The sequence below is a fragment of the Sorghum bicolor genome, chromosome 1 (genome assembly GCF_000003195.3).
Source record: "Sorghum bicolor cultivar BTx623 chromosome 1, Sorghum_bicolor_NCBIv3, whole genome shotgun sequence".
Taxonomy (NCBI): Eukaryota; Viridiplantae; Streptophyta; class Magnoliopsida; order Poales; family Poaceae; genus Sorghum; species Sorghum bicolor.
The window spans coordinates 74,781,564-74,800,658 of NC_012870.2; the positions used below are offsets into that span (position 1 = coordinate 74,781,564).

The 19,095-nt window shown below is 45.0% G+C and overlaps 3 protein-coding genes and 1 non-coding gene across 5 annotated transcripts; 2 read left to right on the forward strand and 2 right to left on the reverse strand.

Annotated features, from left to right (window-relative positions):
- TRNAY-GUA lies at positions 210–295 on the reverse strand. Its single transcript is given in 2 exon segments — positions 210–245; positions 259–295. It is a non-coding gene; the product is annotated as a tRNA-Tyr (tRNA).
- On the forward strand, positions 1,712–3,989 carry LOC8081914 (ras-related protein Rab11D). Its single transcript, XM_002465682.2, has 2 exons — positions 1,712–2,091; positions 3,341–3,989. Exons 1-2 carry the CDS (start codon positions 1,877–1,879, stop codon positions 3,777–3,779), a joined length of 654 nt encoding a protein of 217 aa, XP_002465727.1. The 5' UTR covers positions 1,712–1,876; the 3' UTR covers positions 3,780–3,989.
- LOC8081915 (2-carboxy-1,4-naphthoquinone phytyltransferase, chloroplastic) lies at positions 6,832–10,070 on the forward strand. 2 transcript variants are annotated; one of them, XM_021455742.1, is made up of 11 exons: positions 6,832–6,887; positions 7,004–7,344; positions 7,544–7,647; positions 7,784–7,855; positions 7,957–8,095; positions 8,308–8,423; positions 8,533–8,632; positions 8,760–8,798; positions 8,911–9,021; positions 9,116–9,181; positions 9,267–10,070. In XM_021455742.1, exons 2-11 carry the CDS (start codon positions 7,117–7,119, stop codon positions 9,375–9,377), a joined length of 1,086 nt encoding a protein of 361 aa, XP_021311417.1. In that variant the 5' UTR covers positions 6,832–6,887; positions 7,004–7,116; the 3' UTR covers positions 9,378–10,070. The 2 variants fall into 2 exon arrangements, with proteins under 2 accessions (XP_021311417.1, XP_021311419.1); XM_021455744.1 differs by lacking the exon at positions 6,832–6,887 and having other exon boundaries at positions 6,985–7,344.
- LOC8081916 (vegetative cell wall protein gp1) lies at positions 14,086–15,567 on the reverse strand. The gene has a single exon (XM_002468314.2). The coding sequence runs from the start codon at positions 15,427–15,429 to the stop codon at positions 14,470–14,472; it is 960 nt and encodes a 319-aa protein (XP_002468359.2). The 5' UTR covers positions 15,430–15,567; the 3' UTR covers positions 14,086–14,469.

The following is a 19,095-nucleotide window of genomic DNA, read 5'->3' on the forward strand; positions in this document are numbered from 1 at the left end:
ACAGAACACATGAATTAATTAACAAAGAAAAAAACAAATCGTGAACGCGCAGCGAACATTGACAAAGGAAAAAGAAAAAAAATCGTGAACACCCAGCAAACATTAATAACAAAGAGAAAACAAACCGTCAGCAAACATTAGCAAAGAAAAAAAAATCGTGAACATACAGCAAACATTAACAAAAAATAAACCCAAAAAAATAAAAAAAATCCGACCTGCCGGATTCGAACCAGCGACCTAAGGATTTTTCTGCAATCACTACAGTCCTCCGCTCTACCAACTGAGCTAAGGTCGGTTTTGGCTTAATGCAAAGAATTATTTCTAAAGACTTTTAAAAAATCTTGTGCCAGCAAACCTAAGTCCTGTTTGGTTTATTATCGAGCCAAATGTATAGAACAAGAAGCAAACGTTCCGTATAGTATAATTTTCGCAGCACGTGGGATCCGTTTTTAGTTTTTCCAAATGGGTGTAAACAAAAGAGATGTTTTGTAGTTGTTCACAGAAGATAAAGAAAGGTGGTAGATTTTATAATTGTTTAGTTTTTTTTTCACACCGCATATATAATTCACAAATAGCTTTTGTATTTCACAATAGCCTGAGATGTTGAGTAAATTTATCAACAATTCAACAGTGTATTCTCAGATATTGTTTTTTAGACAAACGAACAGATTCATGGAGGATTAGAATGACTTGTGCATATAGTACCCGATCGAGAAACTGGAAAACAAATCGTGGCCTCAGTGAAACAAATAGGACCTCAGGGTGCGCAGCTAATACCCACGACTGGCCATTTGTAGTTGTAGGTTGCATCCTTCTTGAGCCTCTTTGCGCGGTTGCCACTCGCCGAGTCGCCCCAATCTACCAAACAGTAATAGCTTTGCTTAAAATGGGAGAAAACAAACAAACAAAAGGTAGCCACTGCACTGCACGGGTGAAGTCGCCAATACCTTCCCTTCCCGGGACCGGCAAAGGCCACAGGCACCGACGCACGTAAGAGTCACAGTCCTTGTGTGGTCTCGCCATGGACACCCAATGGTAGCGTGTTGTCCACTCCCACGGGCCAGCCAGGCATGGCTACTACATCATGGGCTCATGGCACTCCCCGCTTGCTACTAGTTTTTACCCAAAGCTGCCTGCGAATGGACTGATTTTTTTTTTTTTTAAAATAAGGCCGCGATCATGTCCAAAGAATAATTATGGCAGGTTGCGATCAGCTTCAGTCTCTATTCCTGCACGACTGCCTGTGCTTTGTACAGTATTTATTTGCTTTCGCAAGGTGCTCTTGGTAGTTTTTTTTCCCTTCTTGCATACACACGTCACACACGCATGAAAAGGTTTCACCACTAGTAGCAGTGCAGCCTCCATTGTTGGTAGAACTACGTAGAATGGTACTAGGGCTTTGTTTAGTTCCAAAATATTTTGCAAAATCGACACTGTAGTTTTTTTGCTTGTATTTGACAAATATTGTCCAATCATGGACTAACTAGGCTCAAAAGATTCGTCTCGTCAATTTCGACCAAACTGTGTAATTAGTTTTTATTTTTGTCTATATTTAATACTTCATGCATGTGTCTAAAGATTGATGTGACGGAGAATCTGAAAAATTTTGCAAAATTTTTTAGAAAGTAAACAAGCCTAGTTCGGTGAGACCAGAAAAAAAAAAAGGTCAGGGATACTTTCGTAAGACCGACCGGTGTCGTCTCGCCTGCTTTCAAAAATCATAGTACAACCACCAACTAAAAAAAGCGCACGCGCACACGCATCCCGGGCACTCTACTTCCACTAGCGCAGCCGCTGGCCGCTGCCTCTTCTCTCCTTCGCGACCCCCGAAGGAAAGCCGGAGCAGAGAGCGCCACCACTAGCCAGCTGAGGAGGCATGGCGGGGGCCGGAGACAAGGTGGACTACGTCTTCAAGGTGGTGCTGATCGGCGACTCGGCGGTGGGCAAGTCGCAGATCCTCGCCCGCTTCGCCCGCAACGAGTTCAGCCTCGACTCCAAGGCCACCATCGGCGTCGAGTTCCAGACCCGCACCCTCGTCATCGACCACAGGAGCGTCAAGGCCCAGATCTGGGACACCGCCGGCCAGGAGAGGTACCAGCAGCCACCGTCCGCCTCCCCGCTCTGCTCCCGATCCTGGCCGCTGCTTTACTCACTGGCCGTCTCTTGCGCAAATCATGCTCCTCGATCCGTTCCTCTTGCGCATTAGATCTCTGTAGATTGTAGCGGTAGCTGAAACGTTGAGCGCAATGGTGGATCTCTACTTGTGAAATGTTTTCCTTTTTGCGCGTTCACACCTACCTTACCAGCACAGGACAATGTGCTGCTAGGTGATTAGATCTGGCAACTCTATGCTTGCAGTGCTTTTACTGAACTCATGCGCAAGGTTCAGTTAGTCTTTAATTGTTGAGGCAGGACGAATCCTGTTGGCTCCTACTATAGTCTTTACTGAACTCATGCGCATGCTCTGTAGTTTTAGAAAACAAATTTTGAGGAAGTAAACGTGTGCTATACAGTAGTTAGTAGTGGTGGTGGTGGTTCTGCATTGACAGAAGTTGTTTGACAGGGAGGTTGAGCAAATGGGAATACTATTATTCAAATTCTGAGTTGTTGTTCACATTTGCCTTGTACTTTGCTCATCTACTGTCTGATACCTGACGTTCTTTAATGCGCAATTGACAACACCTTTAAAGTTTCTGGTGATTCTGTAGTACAACAAATGAACAGGCCTGCAAGATGTACAATGAAATGTTCTGCAAGAATTTAAAACCTTTGAAGAATTTTTTTTGTTGGTGACCTCTGACCTCTATGATAGGATTGGGAGGCCTACCATGTTGGTTGAATTTGAGCTCCATTTGCTTGTGGACTATGTCACTTCGAGTCAGCATGTCATTGTACTCGTTATTTTGCAGTAAATATGCCATAATAGGTTGAGCATGTCATGCTCGGGAGTCAGGTCCTGTCATTAGAACGGGAAGAATTTCGTAGGAGTAGAATACAAGCATCAATTTGTCATTATCTTCTTCAGGCAACAAAATTCTTTGCTCTTGACAAGAAAACTTACAATGTGCATGACTCACATTCGCACTCTCAAAGTACTCTGCATATTAGAATCATCACTTGCTTTAGACTTGTTCATCATATTATAGTGTTCGAGCGTTCTGATTAGCGAGTGCTGACCCATGGAAATTATTTCATATATTGGGTCCTGGTTTGTATCCGTGGCCTTATAGCACATCTTTAGTAGTCATTTTTAGGTGCTGTGAATTTTTGTGCCTGCTTTCCATCACTTCTTTTTTTCCTGAACTTCTCATGCTGAGTTGCTGGCTACACCCAACTGCAGGTACAGAGCTGTGACAAGTGCTTATTACAGAGGTGCACTGGGAGCTTTGCTGGTCTATGACATCACCAGACGCCAGAGCTTCGATCATATACCCCGCTGGCTAGATGAACTCCGAGCCCATGCTGACAAGAACATTGTGATAATGCTGGTTGGCAACAAGAGTGATCTCGAGGAGCAGCGAGCCGTGAGCACTGAAGATGCCAAGGAGTTTGCCGAGAAGGAGAATCTCTTCTTCCTGGAGACCTCTGCGCTCCAGGCAACAAACGTAGAGAGTGCTTTCCAAACTGTCTTGACAGAGATCTTCAAAATTCACAGCAAGAAGAACATGGTGTCGGAGCCAAAGAGCAATGGAGTTGCCCCAGCAATGGCAGGGACGAAGGTCCTTGTCCCAGGTCCGGCGCAGGAAATCCCAAAGAGCAAGTGCTGCAGTTCCATGTGATGCTTCTACGTTTGGTGTTGGGTGTGTTCAAAATATTCATGTAATATTGTTTTGGTTGTAAACCCCGGCTGAAATGCTTGGATTTTGGCGGGATTGTGTTGGTACACTGGTGTATTTTAGATATTTGTCACAATTGTGACATGAGGGAAGGATGTGCTGATGTATTGGTCCTCGTGTTCTCTAATTGATATGTTTTATCCCTGCTGCAAATATCTGTAGCACTGATTGTTTTTGAGATACCAGGGTGAATCTGCCGTGTCCAAGAAAGCATCGAGTCAACTAGCCTGCTAGTTTGCAATAATATTTGATCTCTGGAGCTATCAGCTAGGAGAAGATAAATATGAGAAAAGATAGATCTATCAGCTAAGAGAAAAAATTCCATAAAATGTAAACCTGAGAAAGGCCAAAAAGAAACAGATGGGAAGGGGAAAAAAAGATGGTGGTCTGTTATAGTAGGAGTCTGGGCCTGAAGCGGGACCCATGATGCAGCGGCCTGTTATCCTTCCACCGTTGGAAGCGGACAGTGATCGCTGCTCTGTGAAACCAGCCTCACGCCGTTCCTGCCACTTTAGGTCCAGGGAGGCCAAGAGCTTCCGCCCAAGTCTCCGCTGGCCACAACCAACTTGGAACGGGCAGGCCAGCCAAGGCACATCAAGAGCCCAGGCCCAGATTCCGCACCAAACATCCACACCACCTTGATGCCCCCACTTGGGTTACAAGCCCACGCAACTGAGCTCGGCGAGCGTGGGCTACCAAGACTGCTATTTAAGCTGGTGCTGTGCAGCTTGGAGTGGCGAGGTGGTACTAAACAGAGGCGCAAGCGGCTGGTACATTGGCTTCCTTCCAGGCTTTTTGTGGCTTCTTGAGCAAATTTTGTCGATGCAACCGGTGACTGCATGGATGATTCAGACTCGAGTCACTCAATGATGCGCAGTCCTTTCTTACCAACAGTTGTCTCAAAAGAAAAGGGAGAAAGAAGCTAGCACTTTACCATGCTGGCCGATGAGCACTTGTAACTTTGAAAGAGCACACGGGACAGCGTAACCTTGAATGAATCAAGTGAAATGTATCAGGTTTCCGCGATTCCAAGGGGAAAAGGGAGGAGGATTACAACGCCCAGCAAATCCAACGGCCCGCTGCTAGTTTTGCTCTCAAGAGCGGATCTGCTGTCCTGCACTCCTGCAGAGACCACCGGGCCTCCGCACGTCGGCAACTCGGCATCGCTGCGCTTGGTGGCCGCAGAACACACGCGGATCAGCGTCCACCAAGACGCGAACGGTGGCCACGCGTCTGGCTCAAGTAGATGCAGATCAGCAGATGGACAGACACGGGAGCGCACCCCGGCGCGGCGCCAAACGACCGAGCGGACCACTGTTGCGTCCCCCCTGTTCGGCTGTTCCCGCGAGAAACTCACGGGTCTGTCTGGCTAGCTGTCTCGACGCGGCGGTATTTTTCTGGCGTTTCCGATGACAAAAGGTGCGCGCATGGCGGCATGGGTGAAAATGGCACTGGTGTCGCACCATGTCAGTGTCAGTGCGGCGCCGGTGGATACACACGGCAGGCATGGCCTGGACGCCATTAGTACGCACGTAGTGCCGCCAGCTGTTGGGCTTGTCGTTCGTCGCCATCGCCGGGGCCGCATCATGACGAGATCATTTCCGTCTGCCGTGCCCGGCCCTGAGAAAAGCGATGTGCCGCCGTGTGTTTGTTGTGTGTCGTGCTGCGTATAGGCTTGACGCGGGTACGATCCACCGTCCATGCACACATGATCGAAGCCGCAACTGTCTACCACGTTCGGGGCGGCGTAGCACCGAGAGCGATCGAGAGGCGCGTAGCCCTTGTGTTCCAGCTTGACTAGCCCGCAACATCATCCTTGAATCTTGATAGTCTGTAGCCGGTGCGCGACGCGTGCAAGGTGCACTAGGAAGAAAATTATATGGACATCACAACCAAACATAAACCCAGAATACAATCACAACCTTGATGCGCAACACGCCATCACAACCACAAATTTGCCGTGGCTGAAACCCCCCGCGCGCCATCACCCTTGATGCACTACATGTGGCACTCGAATATCTAACAGGCGTAGGATTACACGCGTTGGGGACTACTATGGTGGATGTATGATTTGGTTGTATGGATAGGTATCACCAATCTACAATGGGATCGTACAGAAGGAGCAGAGAACCTAGGTCCAATAAATAGAGTCTGTTTAATAAGTGATAAGTCATGGCTGAAAGGACTGTTCGCTAATTTGTTGTAAAAAAAACTCAGTAGATAAAGTCAAATGAACAGACTTTTAATTATTTTTCTACCATTTGCATTTGTTGTAGTGTGACAGAATTATTTTTCAAAAAAATGATGTAAAAAACTAAATTGCCCCTTATCTCCTTTTCCTTTAACTTCCATTTTGTTGTAGTTAATTGAAAGGAGTGAATGAGAGTTTGGAAATAGAAGTTCATAAATCTTTTTGTTTTGTGGGATGAGAATTTTGGTGAGAAGCAAAATTAAATTTTAGAGTGTCCACTTTCGCTAAACATTTCGTGGTAATGGTGTGAATTATGCTCTTAATGAAAAAATACATCTTCATTGTTTATCATGAATGGTCATTATAATTTTACACTCAAAACCTCACCCCGAAATGGAGACATATGGATTCGCTTAGAATTCTTTTTCATAGGGTGTCTCCAATAGCTAGCTTTTTGGTTAGTTATTATAATGTGGATAGTGAAAAAATAGAAAAGATAGTAGTCAATAAACAAATAACTGATCTATTTCACATAGTTCAAAAATCTATGAGAACAACATGTAAATTCAATAATACATAGAAAAATAAAAATACATAAAATAGTCTTACTTTTATCATTCACCTCCACGTAGTTAGCACCGTTACCCATGCCCTTATTTTCCTTCGCAAACTAAACAATAAATTTGGAACTAAAAGTTAAAATTCCCCCGGTCAACTCCCACTGCCAATTTACATGTCGTTTTCTATATACTTTCTCTATCCATAAAAAAAATGTAACATTCAGATTTGTGTAAGTCTGGTTAATTGAGGAGGTCTGGTTACTGCGGGGTGCCGGAGGGCCGCCGGAGAGGAGACGCCGGGTAGCTTCTCTCTCCATGGTTAATCGAGTCCACGTCGGACGTATGTGCCAGGGGATGTATACAGATGGCACGATCCCCACCGTTGGACGTTGCCCTTATCCTCTTTATCCATGCAGGCCCGGCGAACGCACCTCCGCCGCTCGCAGCCGCCGGCGTCCGCCACGCGCTCGACGAAGTGCCGCGCGCCTAAACTCTCCGAGGCTCTCACTCCTAGCGCCCGCCGCGGCTGATGCCGCTCGCCGGCATTGCCCTCGCGCCTCTCCTCGTCTCACCCCTCGCGTCTTCGCCTCACCGTAGCAGCGTTGCCACTGCCGCCGCGAGGAGACCAAGAGCTCTCAAGCGAGCTCGGTGCTCGGTTACAGCCGCTTCCGGTGAAGCCGGTGAGCTGTCGCGCGCGACGCTGCTATGGAGGGCGGCAAAGCTACCCATCTACTCCGTGGCGCTAGTGCCACTCACCGTGAGTTGTTGCAAGCCCAAGCCTCCTTAATGCGACGTACTGGCAACAAGAGCGCAAATTTTGACCCTTCTCCCTTTGCAATTCAGAACTGGATGCCTAGAAGTCGTTCAGAATTAGGATTGTTGTGGCAACATACATTGTTTTGCAATTTTGGATGCCTTTCCCTTTTTACACTTGTCCTATTTGTGTATGGTTGCAGGTAGGGAGCGCTTCTGCTTATCATCATGCGGGTTTATTCTTTACCAAGCGCTATTTTGTTCTCCTGACAGCAGCAGTCCTCGTGATCACTTGGCTCAATCTCAGGTAAAAATGATTTTTAAAATGGAAAATTGTTGTCAACGTTTACGTCATGCTTTAATGAGCAGGGGCTTATCGTGTGGATTAGTTGAAAAGCTTAGAACAAAGATTTAAGTAAAATCCTTGTTTGACTTCACTGCAGCAATGATGTTTATGACTCGGATACAGGGGCTGATAAGAACAAGAAAGAATCTGTTGTCAGCATTACTGGCAGGTACTGTACTCTTGTTTCATAGAACTAATAGCATCGTAAATGGCTTGCATGGTTGGTTTTTAGAAGTGACACATGATGTTATGTTCTAACTGACTATGCAGTCGAGCAATGACACAAAATGCCGCAAACATTTCCCTATTCCTCGGCTTTGCAGGGCTATTTTGGGCCTTTGCAGAAGCCAGGGATATCAGATTCATTTTATTGGTGATGTCTGCAATCTTCTGTGGTTATGTTTACCAGGTATTATTATCTTCACTCCCTGTTTCAAGGAACCAGTGTAGTATATCTTAACGGTCTGTATCATTGGTTAGACCATTTGTATTTGGCTCTTTGTATTGACTTTGAATTCTTGTACACATAATACTATTTAAGCCATAAGCCATTATTCAAGTAGGTAGAGTAATATTTCTCGTTCTTTACTTTCATTCTTTTGACTTTGTGCATTTCCTCAGTGTCCTCCATTCCGATTAAGTTATCAAGGACTAGGTGAGCCATTGTGTTTTGCTGCATTTGGTCCATTGGCCACCACAGGTTTTTACTTCTCAAACAGCAACACAAATATTTCAAGGTATCTTCTGGAACAATGAGGTTCCCTAATTGCTGTACAACTTAGTTGAAGACCATTATTTCACTTGCAACTCAACCTAAATGGTTTTTTAAATATTCTGATATGTCAGCGGAATGGCACTTCTCCCTCTCACCAAAACAGTTATAGCTTCGTCTGTTCTTGTTGGGCTGACAACTACTTTGATACTCTTCTGCAGCCATTTCCATCAGGTATAGCTCTGGCTGACAATACAGTATCCAATGTACAATTTTTTCCCCCCAAGTAGTCCAGTGTAGTATTACTTTGTTTTGTACTGAGAAAAATTCTTATAAGCAGATACACCCTTTTATTATGTAGATTGATGGAGACCTTGCTGTTGGAAAGATGTCTCCACTGGTATTTCTTCTACCATAAAACTAAGTTCAAATTTCCTTTACTAATTTTGACTTCGCACCCATAACTTTTTTTTATTACAATACGGGTTTTGTGTACCTGAATCTGCCAACAGGTAAGAATTGGCACTAAAGCAGGATCGCGGATAGTGTCAATTGGGATTCTCACGCTTTACATTCTCTTGGCTGCATTTGGCTTATGTAGATCTCTCCCACCAGCTTGCATTGTGAGCTACTTTCAACCGATCATACCGCCCCATAAAAAAATTAGTGATCTTGAATTGCAGTTGTTGGCTCAACCATTGCTACAATAATTTTCAGGTCCTCTGTGCCCTTACTCTGCCCATGGGCAAATTGGTTGTGGACTATGTGCTGAAAAATCACGAGGTAAATCACTCTTCTCCCCTGCGTTTCTCTGAAAAAATGAAGATGCCATTTTGCACTGATACAGTTTGACATCACACGCCTTCAGGACAACACAAAGATATTCATGGCGAAGTACTACTGCGTGCGCTTGCACGCGCTGTTTGGGATGGCACTAGCTTCGGGTTTGTTCTTGGCCCGTAATGGTATATTATCCTGACAGTGACAGATAGATAGGCAGCATTGAAATCCAGGAGAGGATCCAGAGCAGTAGAGCAACATGCAGTTTCAGATTCAGCGAACGCACAGCCTTCAATTGCGTTCTGAACTAACTTCAGATTCGACAACCGAACAGACTGAGCAATGAGATCGGATGCAGCACTGAACAGGAGCAGTTTTGCCAAGAAACGGAAGAGGAATGGCCTAGGAGAAGTATGACTACTACAACGTCAGAACTCAGATGCACACCGGCCCGTATTGGACGGCAAGTTGCGAGTTGAATGAAGAGGACCATTTGCTTCAGGATCCGGTTTTTGCCCAAGGAGCACGCCTTGTATGTACGCTTTGACCCGCTCGGGCTTGCTCGTGCACGGTCAGATTGCCGTTGCGCCGGGGGACGAGTCATCATCATGGATATGAATTGATTACCAAGCGAGGACGAGTCATGTACAAGCATTACTTCTCTCTGCACAAACGTACCGACTGACCATAGAGATTTTGGGAGATTTCATTCACATTCACACCGTTTTATTTCACATTTTGCCTTTGTACTTTTGGTTAGTGGTTTGCCAGTGGCCGTTAATTTCTTGTAATTGCAACGTCCTGTTTCCATCTGTGCAAGCTAGAGTATTAAACGGATGCTACTGTGTACTGACAACGCTATAACTACTGCTGCTGCAAAGTGTTCCCCATACTGGTCAATCCTTACACTGACACACAGTCAAGGCCATGCTCACACAACGTGATGCGCAGAAACCGCACGACCCAGCACAAATCCAACCTGATGGTGTTGGCATAAACAACCAAAGCAGCTGGAAAAGTATATTGAAAGTGAAATGCTACTAGTATACAATGCATTCAGACGATAAAAAACACACCAGATAATCAAATAATTTGACCGTACAAACGCAGTTTACAGGAAGGAAACAAACCACTGGCATCTTCTCAGCACATCACTTTCCAAATTGGACTTCGTAGTAACTGTTACCTATGATATCGATAAATCGATCTTTGACAGAAATGGACATCTGTGCTTCTCAGCTCCCGCTTTTCAATCAACTTGGTTCACAGTAAAATTCTCCTTAGTGGAGCACCTCGCATCAACACCACCCAATTGAGTGTTGACCAGAAACTCAGCAATTGTGGAAAGGCATATCCCAGAGAGTGATTTAAAGCTTGTAACTAAAATATGCTCGTCCCACATTCATCAATCGGCCAAAGAACCACCTTTGTTCCAACGTCGACAGCTTCAGGAATCAGGGAGGTTAAAACTAAAACAGTGGAAAACAGAGAATTTTTTGCTCTTGCCAGTCATCCAGTAGAGAAAAACGAGTTACCACCAGCTTATCAAGCAGCTAGTAGTTCCGGATCCAACCATTCATATTTGGTTAACACGTGTTGTTTGGTTGGTTCTACAGTAACGCTCGTATCTCCAATCGGTAACGTCTGCAGCTTTAAATCATTTACATTTGTGTTACCACGATAACACAAATGTAAAGAAATTTAGTTTAATCGTATCTCTCATTGGTAATGTCCGTAGCTTTAAATCATTTACGTTATCTACTACAGATGTTGAGCCATAGAGGCTTCAGTACAAGGTGGACGAACTGGTTAACAGCAATGCTCAGATTCTCATCATCAAGAGTTATGCTAAATGGGAGCGCAGGTCCAAAGCTGATGCATGCGCGGGGGTTAAGACAGGGCGACCCACTGTCACCTTACTTATTCATCTTGGCGATGGATGCTCTGAGCAGGATCTTTGATATTGCCACTGAGGAAGGACACTTATCACCACTAAAAGGACGACAAGCCAGGCTTCGTCTCTCGCTATACGCGGATGATGTCATGATTTTCACCAACCCAGTTAAGGAAGATATTGCCTGCATCATGAGGACAATGAAGGCGTTCGGAGAAGCTACTGGCCTGAACATAAACATGGCAAAAAGCTCAGTGGCTACTATCAGGTGTGCTGACTTAAACATGGATGAAATACTCTGTGACTTCACAGGAAGTAGAGTATCCTTCCCCATCCAATACCTAGGTCTGCCTCTCACTATTGGGCGAACGAGGCTGGTACACTTGCAATACATACAAGATAGAGCAAGGAGCAAGCTAGCTGGATGGCAAGGGAAGCTTGTCAATATTGCGGGCCGGCGGGAGCTGGTGAAATCAGTGCTCAGCTCGCTGCCAGTGTATCTACTAACTGTTATCAAGGCGCCAAAACAATTCTTGAAGGAAATTGATAAAATGAGAAAGAAATTCCTATGGGCTGGTGATGGGGAGCTCACCGGTGGAAAATGTAAGGTGGCATGGCCAAGAGTCTGTACACCTAAGCCTAATGGCGGTCTCGGCATCAAAGACCTGGATTATTTTAGCCGGTCACTTAGGCTCAGATGGTTATGGTTTAGTTGGGAAGAAAGACCAAGACCGTGGGAAGGCCTAGAAATTCCAGTAACTGAGGAGGATAAAGCAGTTTTCAACGCTGCCACAGTTATCCAGCTTGGAAATGGCAAGAGAGCTTCCTTCTGGAAATCAAGATGGCTCAGTGGTCAAGCTCTGGCTACACGCTTTCCGCAGCTGTACAAGCATAGCAAAAGGAAAAATAGGTCCGTGGCGCAAGCGCTGACTGACAATAGATGGATCAGTGATATTGACCACAGCTTAACACAACAGATCATTGTCCAATACATTGAACTTTGGGAGTTGCTGGAAGACATAACGCTCATAGATTCTCAAGAAGACACCATCACCTGGGTGCTCACATCTGATGGCGTCTACTCAGCTAGTTCTGCTTATGCTGCACACTACATTGCAAGAACCAAGTGCGAGCATGCAATGCAGCTATGGAAGATCAAGGCGCCTCCTAAATGCAAATTCTTCCTTTGGCTACTGCTACAAAATAGAGTCTGGACAGCAGCCCGTCTACAGGTCAGGGGATGGCCAAACGAATATTTCTGTCAATTATGCCTAAGAAACCTGGAAACGGCACATCATCTCTTCTGCGAATGCCCAACGGCCAAGGAAATCTGGAAGCATGTGGGGATTTGGGCTCAGGTCCCCTCCCTGAGGCCTGAAAACTGGACTCACGAGGAAAACTTGCAAGACTGGTTTGTTGCGCTGATTGCTGACACTTCAAAGTCTGCTCGTCCTGGAGTGGGTTCGGTAATCGTCATCGCCATCTGGGAGCTATGGTTGGAAAGGAACAACAGGGTTTTCAAGAAAAATTCCAACACGGTCCAGCAGATTGTACACTCCATCCATGATGCAGTGCGGAACTGCATAACTGCAGGGAACAAAGGCCTAGTGCAGCTCATTCAACATCGGTCGACAACGACGGCTCCCGCTTAGAAAACTTGTTTTTACTTGTTGTCTTATTTTACTAATGTAAATCATTATTAGAGATTCAGGGGTGGCTTGGGACCATTTTTTGGTTCCTGAACAATTTGTATTAGCGGCGCGCCTTGTGCCGCTAACTCATACTGTAACTTGCCCTTTTCTAGATCAATGAAAGCCGGTAACGGATCTTTCGAAAAAAAAAAAAGATTACCTCAATCGCAAAAGATTGCGACACCTGATCCTTACCCATGTCGTGTGGCGGCCATGTTTGGTTTGCACCTGGAAAGGCTACCTGGCCTAGACAACAATCTTAGGCATTCAAATTTAGCACTTGCCTAATGGTTGTATGTTGTTGCCTAGGCCAGACAGGTCTTGAGGACACCAACCAAACAAGCATCAAGGACCTGCTTGCCTTGCGCGGGCGTCGCTCTCATCAGGCGTGTGATTTTGGTCGCCTAGCCTTACGATGCATGCTTGGCCCTAATTGGCCCCAAAGAAGTTCTGGAGCGTTCAATGCCCAGCACAAAAACTGCTACAGTACTCATGAATCATGTAAATAAAAATATGTTCAAAAAAAATCTAAACTTTTTGTGGTTGGAGAACTTAAATATAAACCATTTTAACTTTTACACTAAAAAATTAACTGAAAAAAAGGAAAAAAGAAGTAAGAAGCAATAAGATGAGAATCTGTGCAAAACCAGCCTCCAGCCGTTTCATGAATGTTGTTGGCTTAGGCTAGACAGATTTGGAAAGGCCGTTTGGAAGTGATTCCAGGACACCATCCAGACGAGCATTGAGGGTTTGCTTGCTTTAACCTCATGCAAAACTCCCTGGCGCCGGCGTAGCTCTCAGACATCTGATTTTGGACACCCAGGACAGGATGCTTCTGGGGGTTTGCCTCGAGGGCACAAAGCAAACATGCCCTAATTGCCCCCCAAGAACTTCTGGAGTCTTCAATGCCCAGCGCAAAAACTTCTACAATACTACTCATGAATCATGATGAACAAGCCCATGATTGACAAAGAGAGGGCAGGGCCAAACGGCGATGTGTCACCAAACATGCTTTGTAATTCATTCATGTGACCATAATTAGATGAGCCACCGTGCGTCCGTGCGCCACAAAACAAACGAGGTCCATGTCACACCAGAAACCAAAGCTTAGTTGCAATTGTCTACCGAACAAAATCTATTACGAACAAGGATCCAAATATCCAGCACAGAACAAAGACCAAGTCTTTATATCGAATCGCATGCACAGGAAACCAGATTAGGCTAGTCCCAATCCTTTTGACCTCACAAGTCACAAGCAAGAACATTGCAGTTGAAATGAGTTTACTTTTAACTGCAAGTTTAGCCAATCAAGAGTAGATGGGTCCCATCAAAGATAAAAACTACTTACTATATATCATCATCCTAAAGAAGTTTTGGATATGAGATTCCGCCATACATATTGCTTGCATAAGCTTTGTTACAAAAAGATTAGCCAAACATGAGCAATCCATATTGGTTGCCAACCAAGCGCCGCATGTCCCATATACACCAACAAAATATCAAGGCAGGTGGAGCACGCTAGGAGGGAGAAAAAAGAAAGAATTTTTGAGCTAAAGGCTTTTGAGAATTGAGAGAGAGAGAGATGAGAGCTAACAGAATGTGAAGGTATTGCTTGCTGCTTCCTCCTTTGGTCGCCGCCCGCCGCCTCGCCAGATCTCTCCTACACCAGCCGTATGTACACATCGGCGGCGGCGCAACGGTCTGCGTCACGGGTCGCGGACGCGGGGACTGGTGGCCGGCATGGGCACGCCAGGCGACGGCGGCGTCCGCGGCGAGGGCAAGCAGCCGAAGCCGAGCGGCGACGTGGGCACGTGGATCGGCGAGGGCATCCCGCGGAGGCGGCGCATGTAGGCGGAGATGGGCGACTCCGCGGTCATGCAGACGGCCGGGAGCGGCGGGAGCGGGGAGAGCGCCGGCGGCGCCGGCGGAAGGATGGGCGGCGGGCGCGGCGGGGCCAGCGGCGGCGGGCGGATGCGGTGGAGGCGGGAGGGTATCGCCGTCGGCGGCGGCGGCGCCATGATGTGAGGCGGAGGAGGAGGCGGCGGCGGCTGAGGCGGTGCCATGAGGGGAGGCGGGGGTGGTGGCGCCATGAGAGGGGCGCGGGCGGGGGCCGGGGCGGCCGCCGGCTGCGGCGGCAGGAGGTGGGACGGCGAGCCTGTGAGCTTCTGCACGACGTCGCGGAAGTTGGACTTGTCGATGTTGTACACCGGCGGCTGGGGTGGCGGGTGGTCGGCAGGGACGGAGGAGGCCTGCGGCGGCGGGAGCGGTGCGGGTGGCCGAGGAGCCGCCGGCGGCGGGGAAGGCGCTCTCATGGTGGGAGCGGGAGCGGGAGCGGAGGAGACGGAGGTGGAGGACGACGGTTTGGAGATCTTGTAGGAGGCCTTGTTGAGGGACTTGAGCGAGGAGGAGGGAGGAGGCGGCGGCGGCGGTTGTGACTTGTCCATGACCATGGCGGAAGAGGGGGGAGAGTGGTGGGAGATTGGGATTTGGGGAGAGTGTGAGAGGGGAGTAGGGAGGGAAGGATGCTGCTGAGCTTTGGATAGGCGGGCGACAGGCTCTCCTCTTCTGGGGCAAACCGAAGCGAAAACAGGCGCAGTGGGCGGCAGTGCGGTGGTAGCAGTGTCCGGGCTAGCCGACTGGTTCTGGTGGTGTGCCTGCCTCTGCATGCTCGGCGCTTCAGCCGCTCACTCCAGGCAGCTCTCCTTCCTTCCGATGCACTGCGCATTTCGGCGGACTGCAGTTTCGCGAGCTTTCTACGTGTTTTTCGCGACCTAAAAAACAATTATTTAGGTTTAGTTGGTAAAAATGTTTAGATTTGACTGTTAGTATTTTTATTTGTATTTATCAGTTATTGTCAAATCATAGACTAACTAGCTTAAAAATTTTGTCTTACAAATTATAAGCAAACTATATATTTATTTTTTATCTATATTTAATGCTTCATGTATATGCTGAAATTTTTGATGTGACAGAGAATTTTGAAAAAAAAAAAAGAACTAAACAAGACCTTGGATTTCCTCACTTCTTTCGTGCCATAGATATGTTCGCTTGGCTGGTAATTCATAGCTGAAAGTACTATTCGCTGATTTGTTATGAGAGAAAAATACCATTAAATAGCTGACAGATTCACTTGATAAGCTCAAACACACAGACTAATCCTTTTTGCCAGGATTTCGTATCATTATTAGGCCTTGTTTAGTTCCAAATTTTTTTACAAAATGGACACTATAACACTTTATTTTTATTTGACAAATATTGTCTAATTATAGATTAACTAGGCTTAAAAGTTTTGTCTCGTAAATTAAAAACAAACTATACAATCAGTTATTTTTTTATATTTCATCCATGTTTAGTGCTCCATATATGTGCCGCAATATTCAATGTGATAGAGAATTTGTAAAATTTTGCAAATTTTTTTAAACTAACAAGGCCTTAGTCCATACTCCAGAGGCCACATAGGAGGAGGATTCATGTGAGTTGTGAGGAGCAGCAAATTTTGTGGCGTTCATGCTTTAAAAAGGAATTGTGGCGTTCAAAAGTGCTGAGGCCATTTTTTTCGGCCGAGGCCTTGTTTACTTACAAAATATTTTGCAAAATGTAAATAGTAATAGTTTCGTTTGTATTTGACAAATATTGTCCAATCATAAACTAACCAGACTCAAAAGATTCGTCTCGTCAATTCCGACCAAACTGTGTAATTAGTTTTTATTTTTATCTATATTTAATACTTCATGTATACGTCTAAAGATTCGATGTGACGGGAAATCTGAAAAATTTTACAAAAATTTTTTGGAAACTAAACAAGGCCCGAAGCGGAAGCAGCCAGATTGGCCATGGCCCCCTGGAAGCAATCACTGCCGCAACAAGAAACCGTACGGCACCAGCACCACACACACACACACAATCCACAGGGCGCTAGGGGATGGACCACACACACACGCACCATCAAAGTAAGATACTGCCGCTAGAAAGCAGTCGAAGGAGAAGGAGGAGGAGCAGCAAGCCCCAAGTAATCTACTCCTACTCTACTTGATCTACTCCTCCTCGGATTAGACAAATAGACAAACCCAAGCAGCCAAAGTGGGCATGGCATGGCACGGAGGCAGGCAAGCGGGATGAAAAGATGTGGTCGATCAGCAAGGGGACGCGAGGCGTAAAGACAAGTCCCGAGAGATTACGAGGGCCATTTAGCGGGGAGCCATGTGGAGCCGTAATCGCGCTCTTTTGTTTAATGCTCCAATCGCTTTCCAGCTTTTAAATTACGATTACGATACGACAGCACGCACGGGAAGCTGCTTTGACCGAAAGGGTGGCTTTGACCGAGCGGGGGCAGAATCGTCTCTTCAGATGGGGCCACCTAGGCTGGAGTTCGTGCTGGTCTACTGGAGCAGTAGCACGCAAAGGATATCTCTCAACTCCCATCTCGCTGTTTGAAAGAAGAAAAAATATGAAAAAGACTTGGGAGGATGGGATACGGTGTGGTTTCATCTTATCGTCGCTAGTCGCTACGCTACTATTTGCCGGTGCAAATTATGCAGATATTTTCTGATAGTATTTGAGACCAAATTTCTTTAGAGAAGTTTAAATTATTTGTATCTAAGTTCGGATATTTAATATATAATATTATATTTGTATTCAAATACTTAAATCTTATATTTATGATGTCGATATTTTCAGTTGTATCATATTTGTCATACTATTCGTATTCTAATTTGATCTGATTAAAAATATAAAAACAAATATATATTGATGATATCTATCTGTATCTGATCCATTTACGTTTCTATTGTTGGATTTCAAAAATGTAGCTTATTAGTCATAAGCGGCATCAGTTTCTGAGTTTGCTTTTCTGACTTTATATTGTTGTGGTATACTAGCATATGCATATCCTTAACTCCTTAAGGATGTGTTTTGAGCTAAACAGTGTGTCTTCAGTGCATGAACAAGATCCCAATCAGTTACAATTGGTTGTGTCTTGAAAATTGAGGGATCCTAGTTTGTTTTTAAGTTCATTTTCTAAAAGAAATGAAGAAATTCATAGAGGATGGTGCTAACATATACCGTGTTAAAGAGGTAAATTATGATCCACTCTCTATCCCTAAAATAGTATAATTCTTGCTATAAATCTAGATAAATGTTTGTTCAACGCACCTAGAATTACGTTCTTTCGAGGACACAGTGTATATCTCATAATCTTATCTTACTGTTATTAATTGACTATTGAAGCCCCCAATTTCATAGAGAGAGAGAGAGAAAGAAATCCTAGATTATTGCAAAGAAAGAAACACTCGACCATCAAAATAAGTGTAGAACTATTGCAAAGAAAAGAAACACTCAGCCATCAATTCGGTGGGCTAAATATTATTGACAACATGAACCATTGAATCATTTTCTTAAAAAAGAACACCCGCACTTTCCATAACGAAAGAAACCTAAAGTAACAATTCTAAAGTTATATCTAAATTACCTAACTCATTCATTTAAAACGATAATATAAAGTAATTGTCTACCATTACCCATCCAATAACTATATTATATAAACTTAACAAAGTTAACATTCAAAATTTTCACCCCTACTATTATTAAGGGCACTCACAATGCAGACTCTATCATAGAGTCTAAAATTATTTATTACCTCGAACAATGTGGACTTGAATTCTTATTTTTTCTACCTCTTTCTTCAATAAATATGTTGTCACATCAGCAAAATACTATAAATAATATGTAATTAATTGTCTTAGACTCTATAATAGAGTCTTACATTGTGAGTGCCCTAACATCCCCTCAATTTTACTTCTAACTACCCACGTCTGCTGCTCTTAAATAATAAAAAAAAATAAAAAGTGATATGGTGGCTGTTAGTGGGCGTGACGACCCGGGATCCAGTCCCTTTGGGCTGGAAAGATTGCACTGTGTGTGCAATTGCAGTACGTACACAAAAAAAAAGGAGGCATCTCATACAGAAAGATGGCAGACAAGAATATGCAGAACGCTTCATAAACATTTTCTATCAGCGAGAAAAAAATATCATTGAGAGACGCAAATGGGTACTAGTATGTGCTGTGAAGGCGCTGCAAATTAGCATTGACAGGCGCAAATGGGTCCTAGAAATGTCCAGGAAACTGGTAGAAAAAACAAGGAATAAAGAAGAAAAAATCCTTTAAACCCTTCAACTTTCAAGATCGTCCGATTTCTCCTGTCAAGAGAAAATCCCTGTTTTAGACTCACCCAATAGTTTTAGCCTACGTGATTGTCGGTAGTCTTGTGTAGTGCCATATCATCCGTGACAGAGGTATTGAGGTAATCGACTAGTTTAGGAATGTTAAATAGAC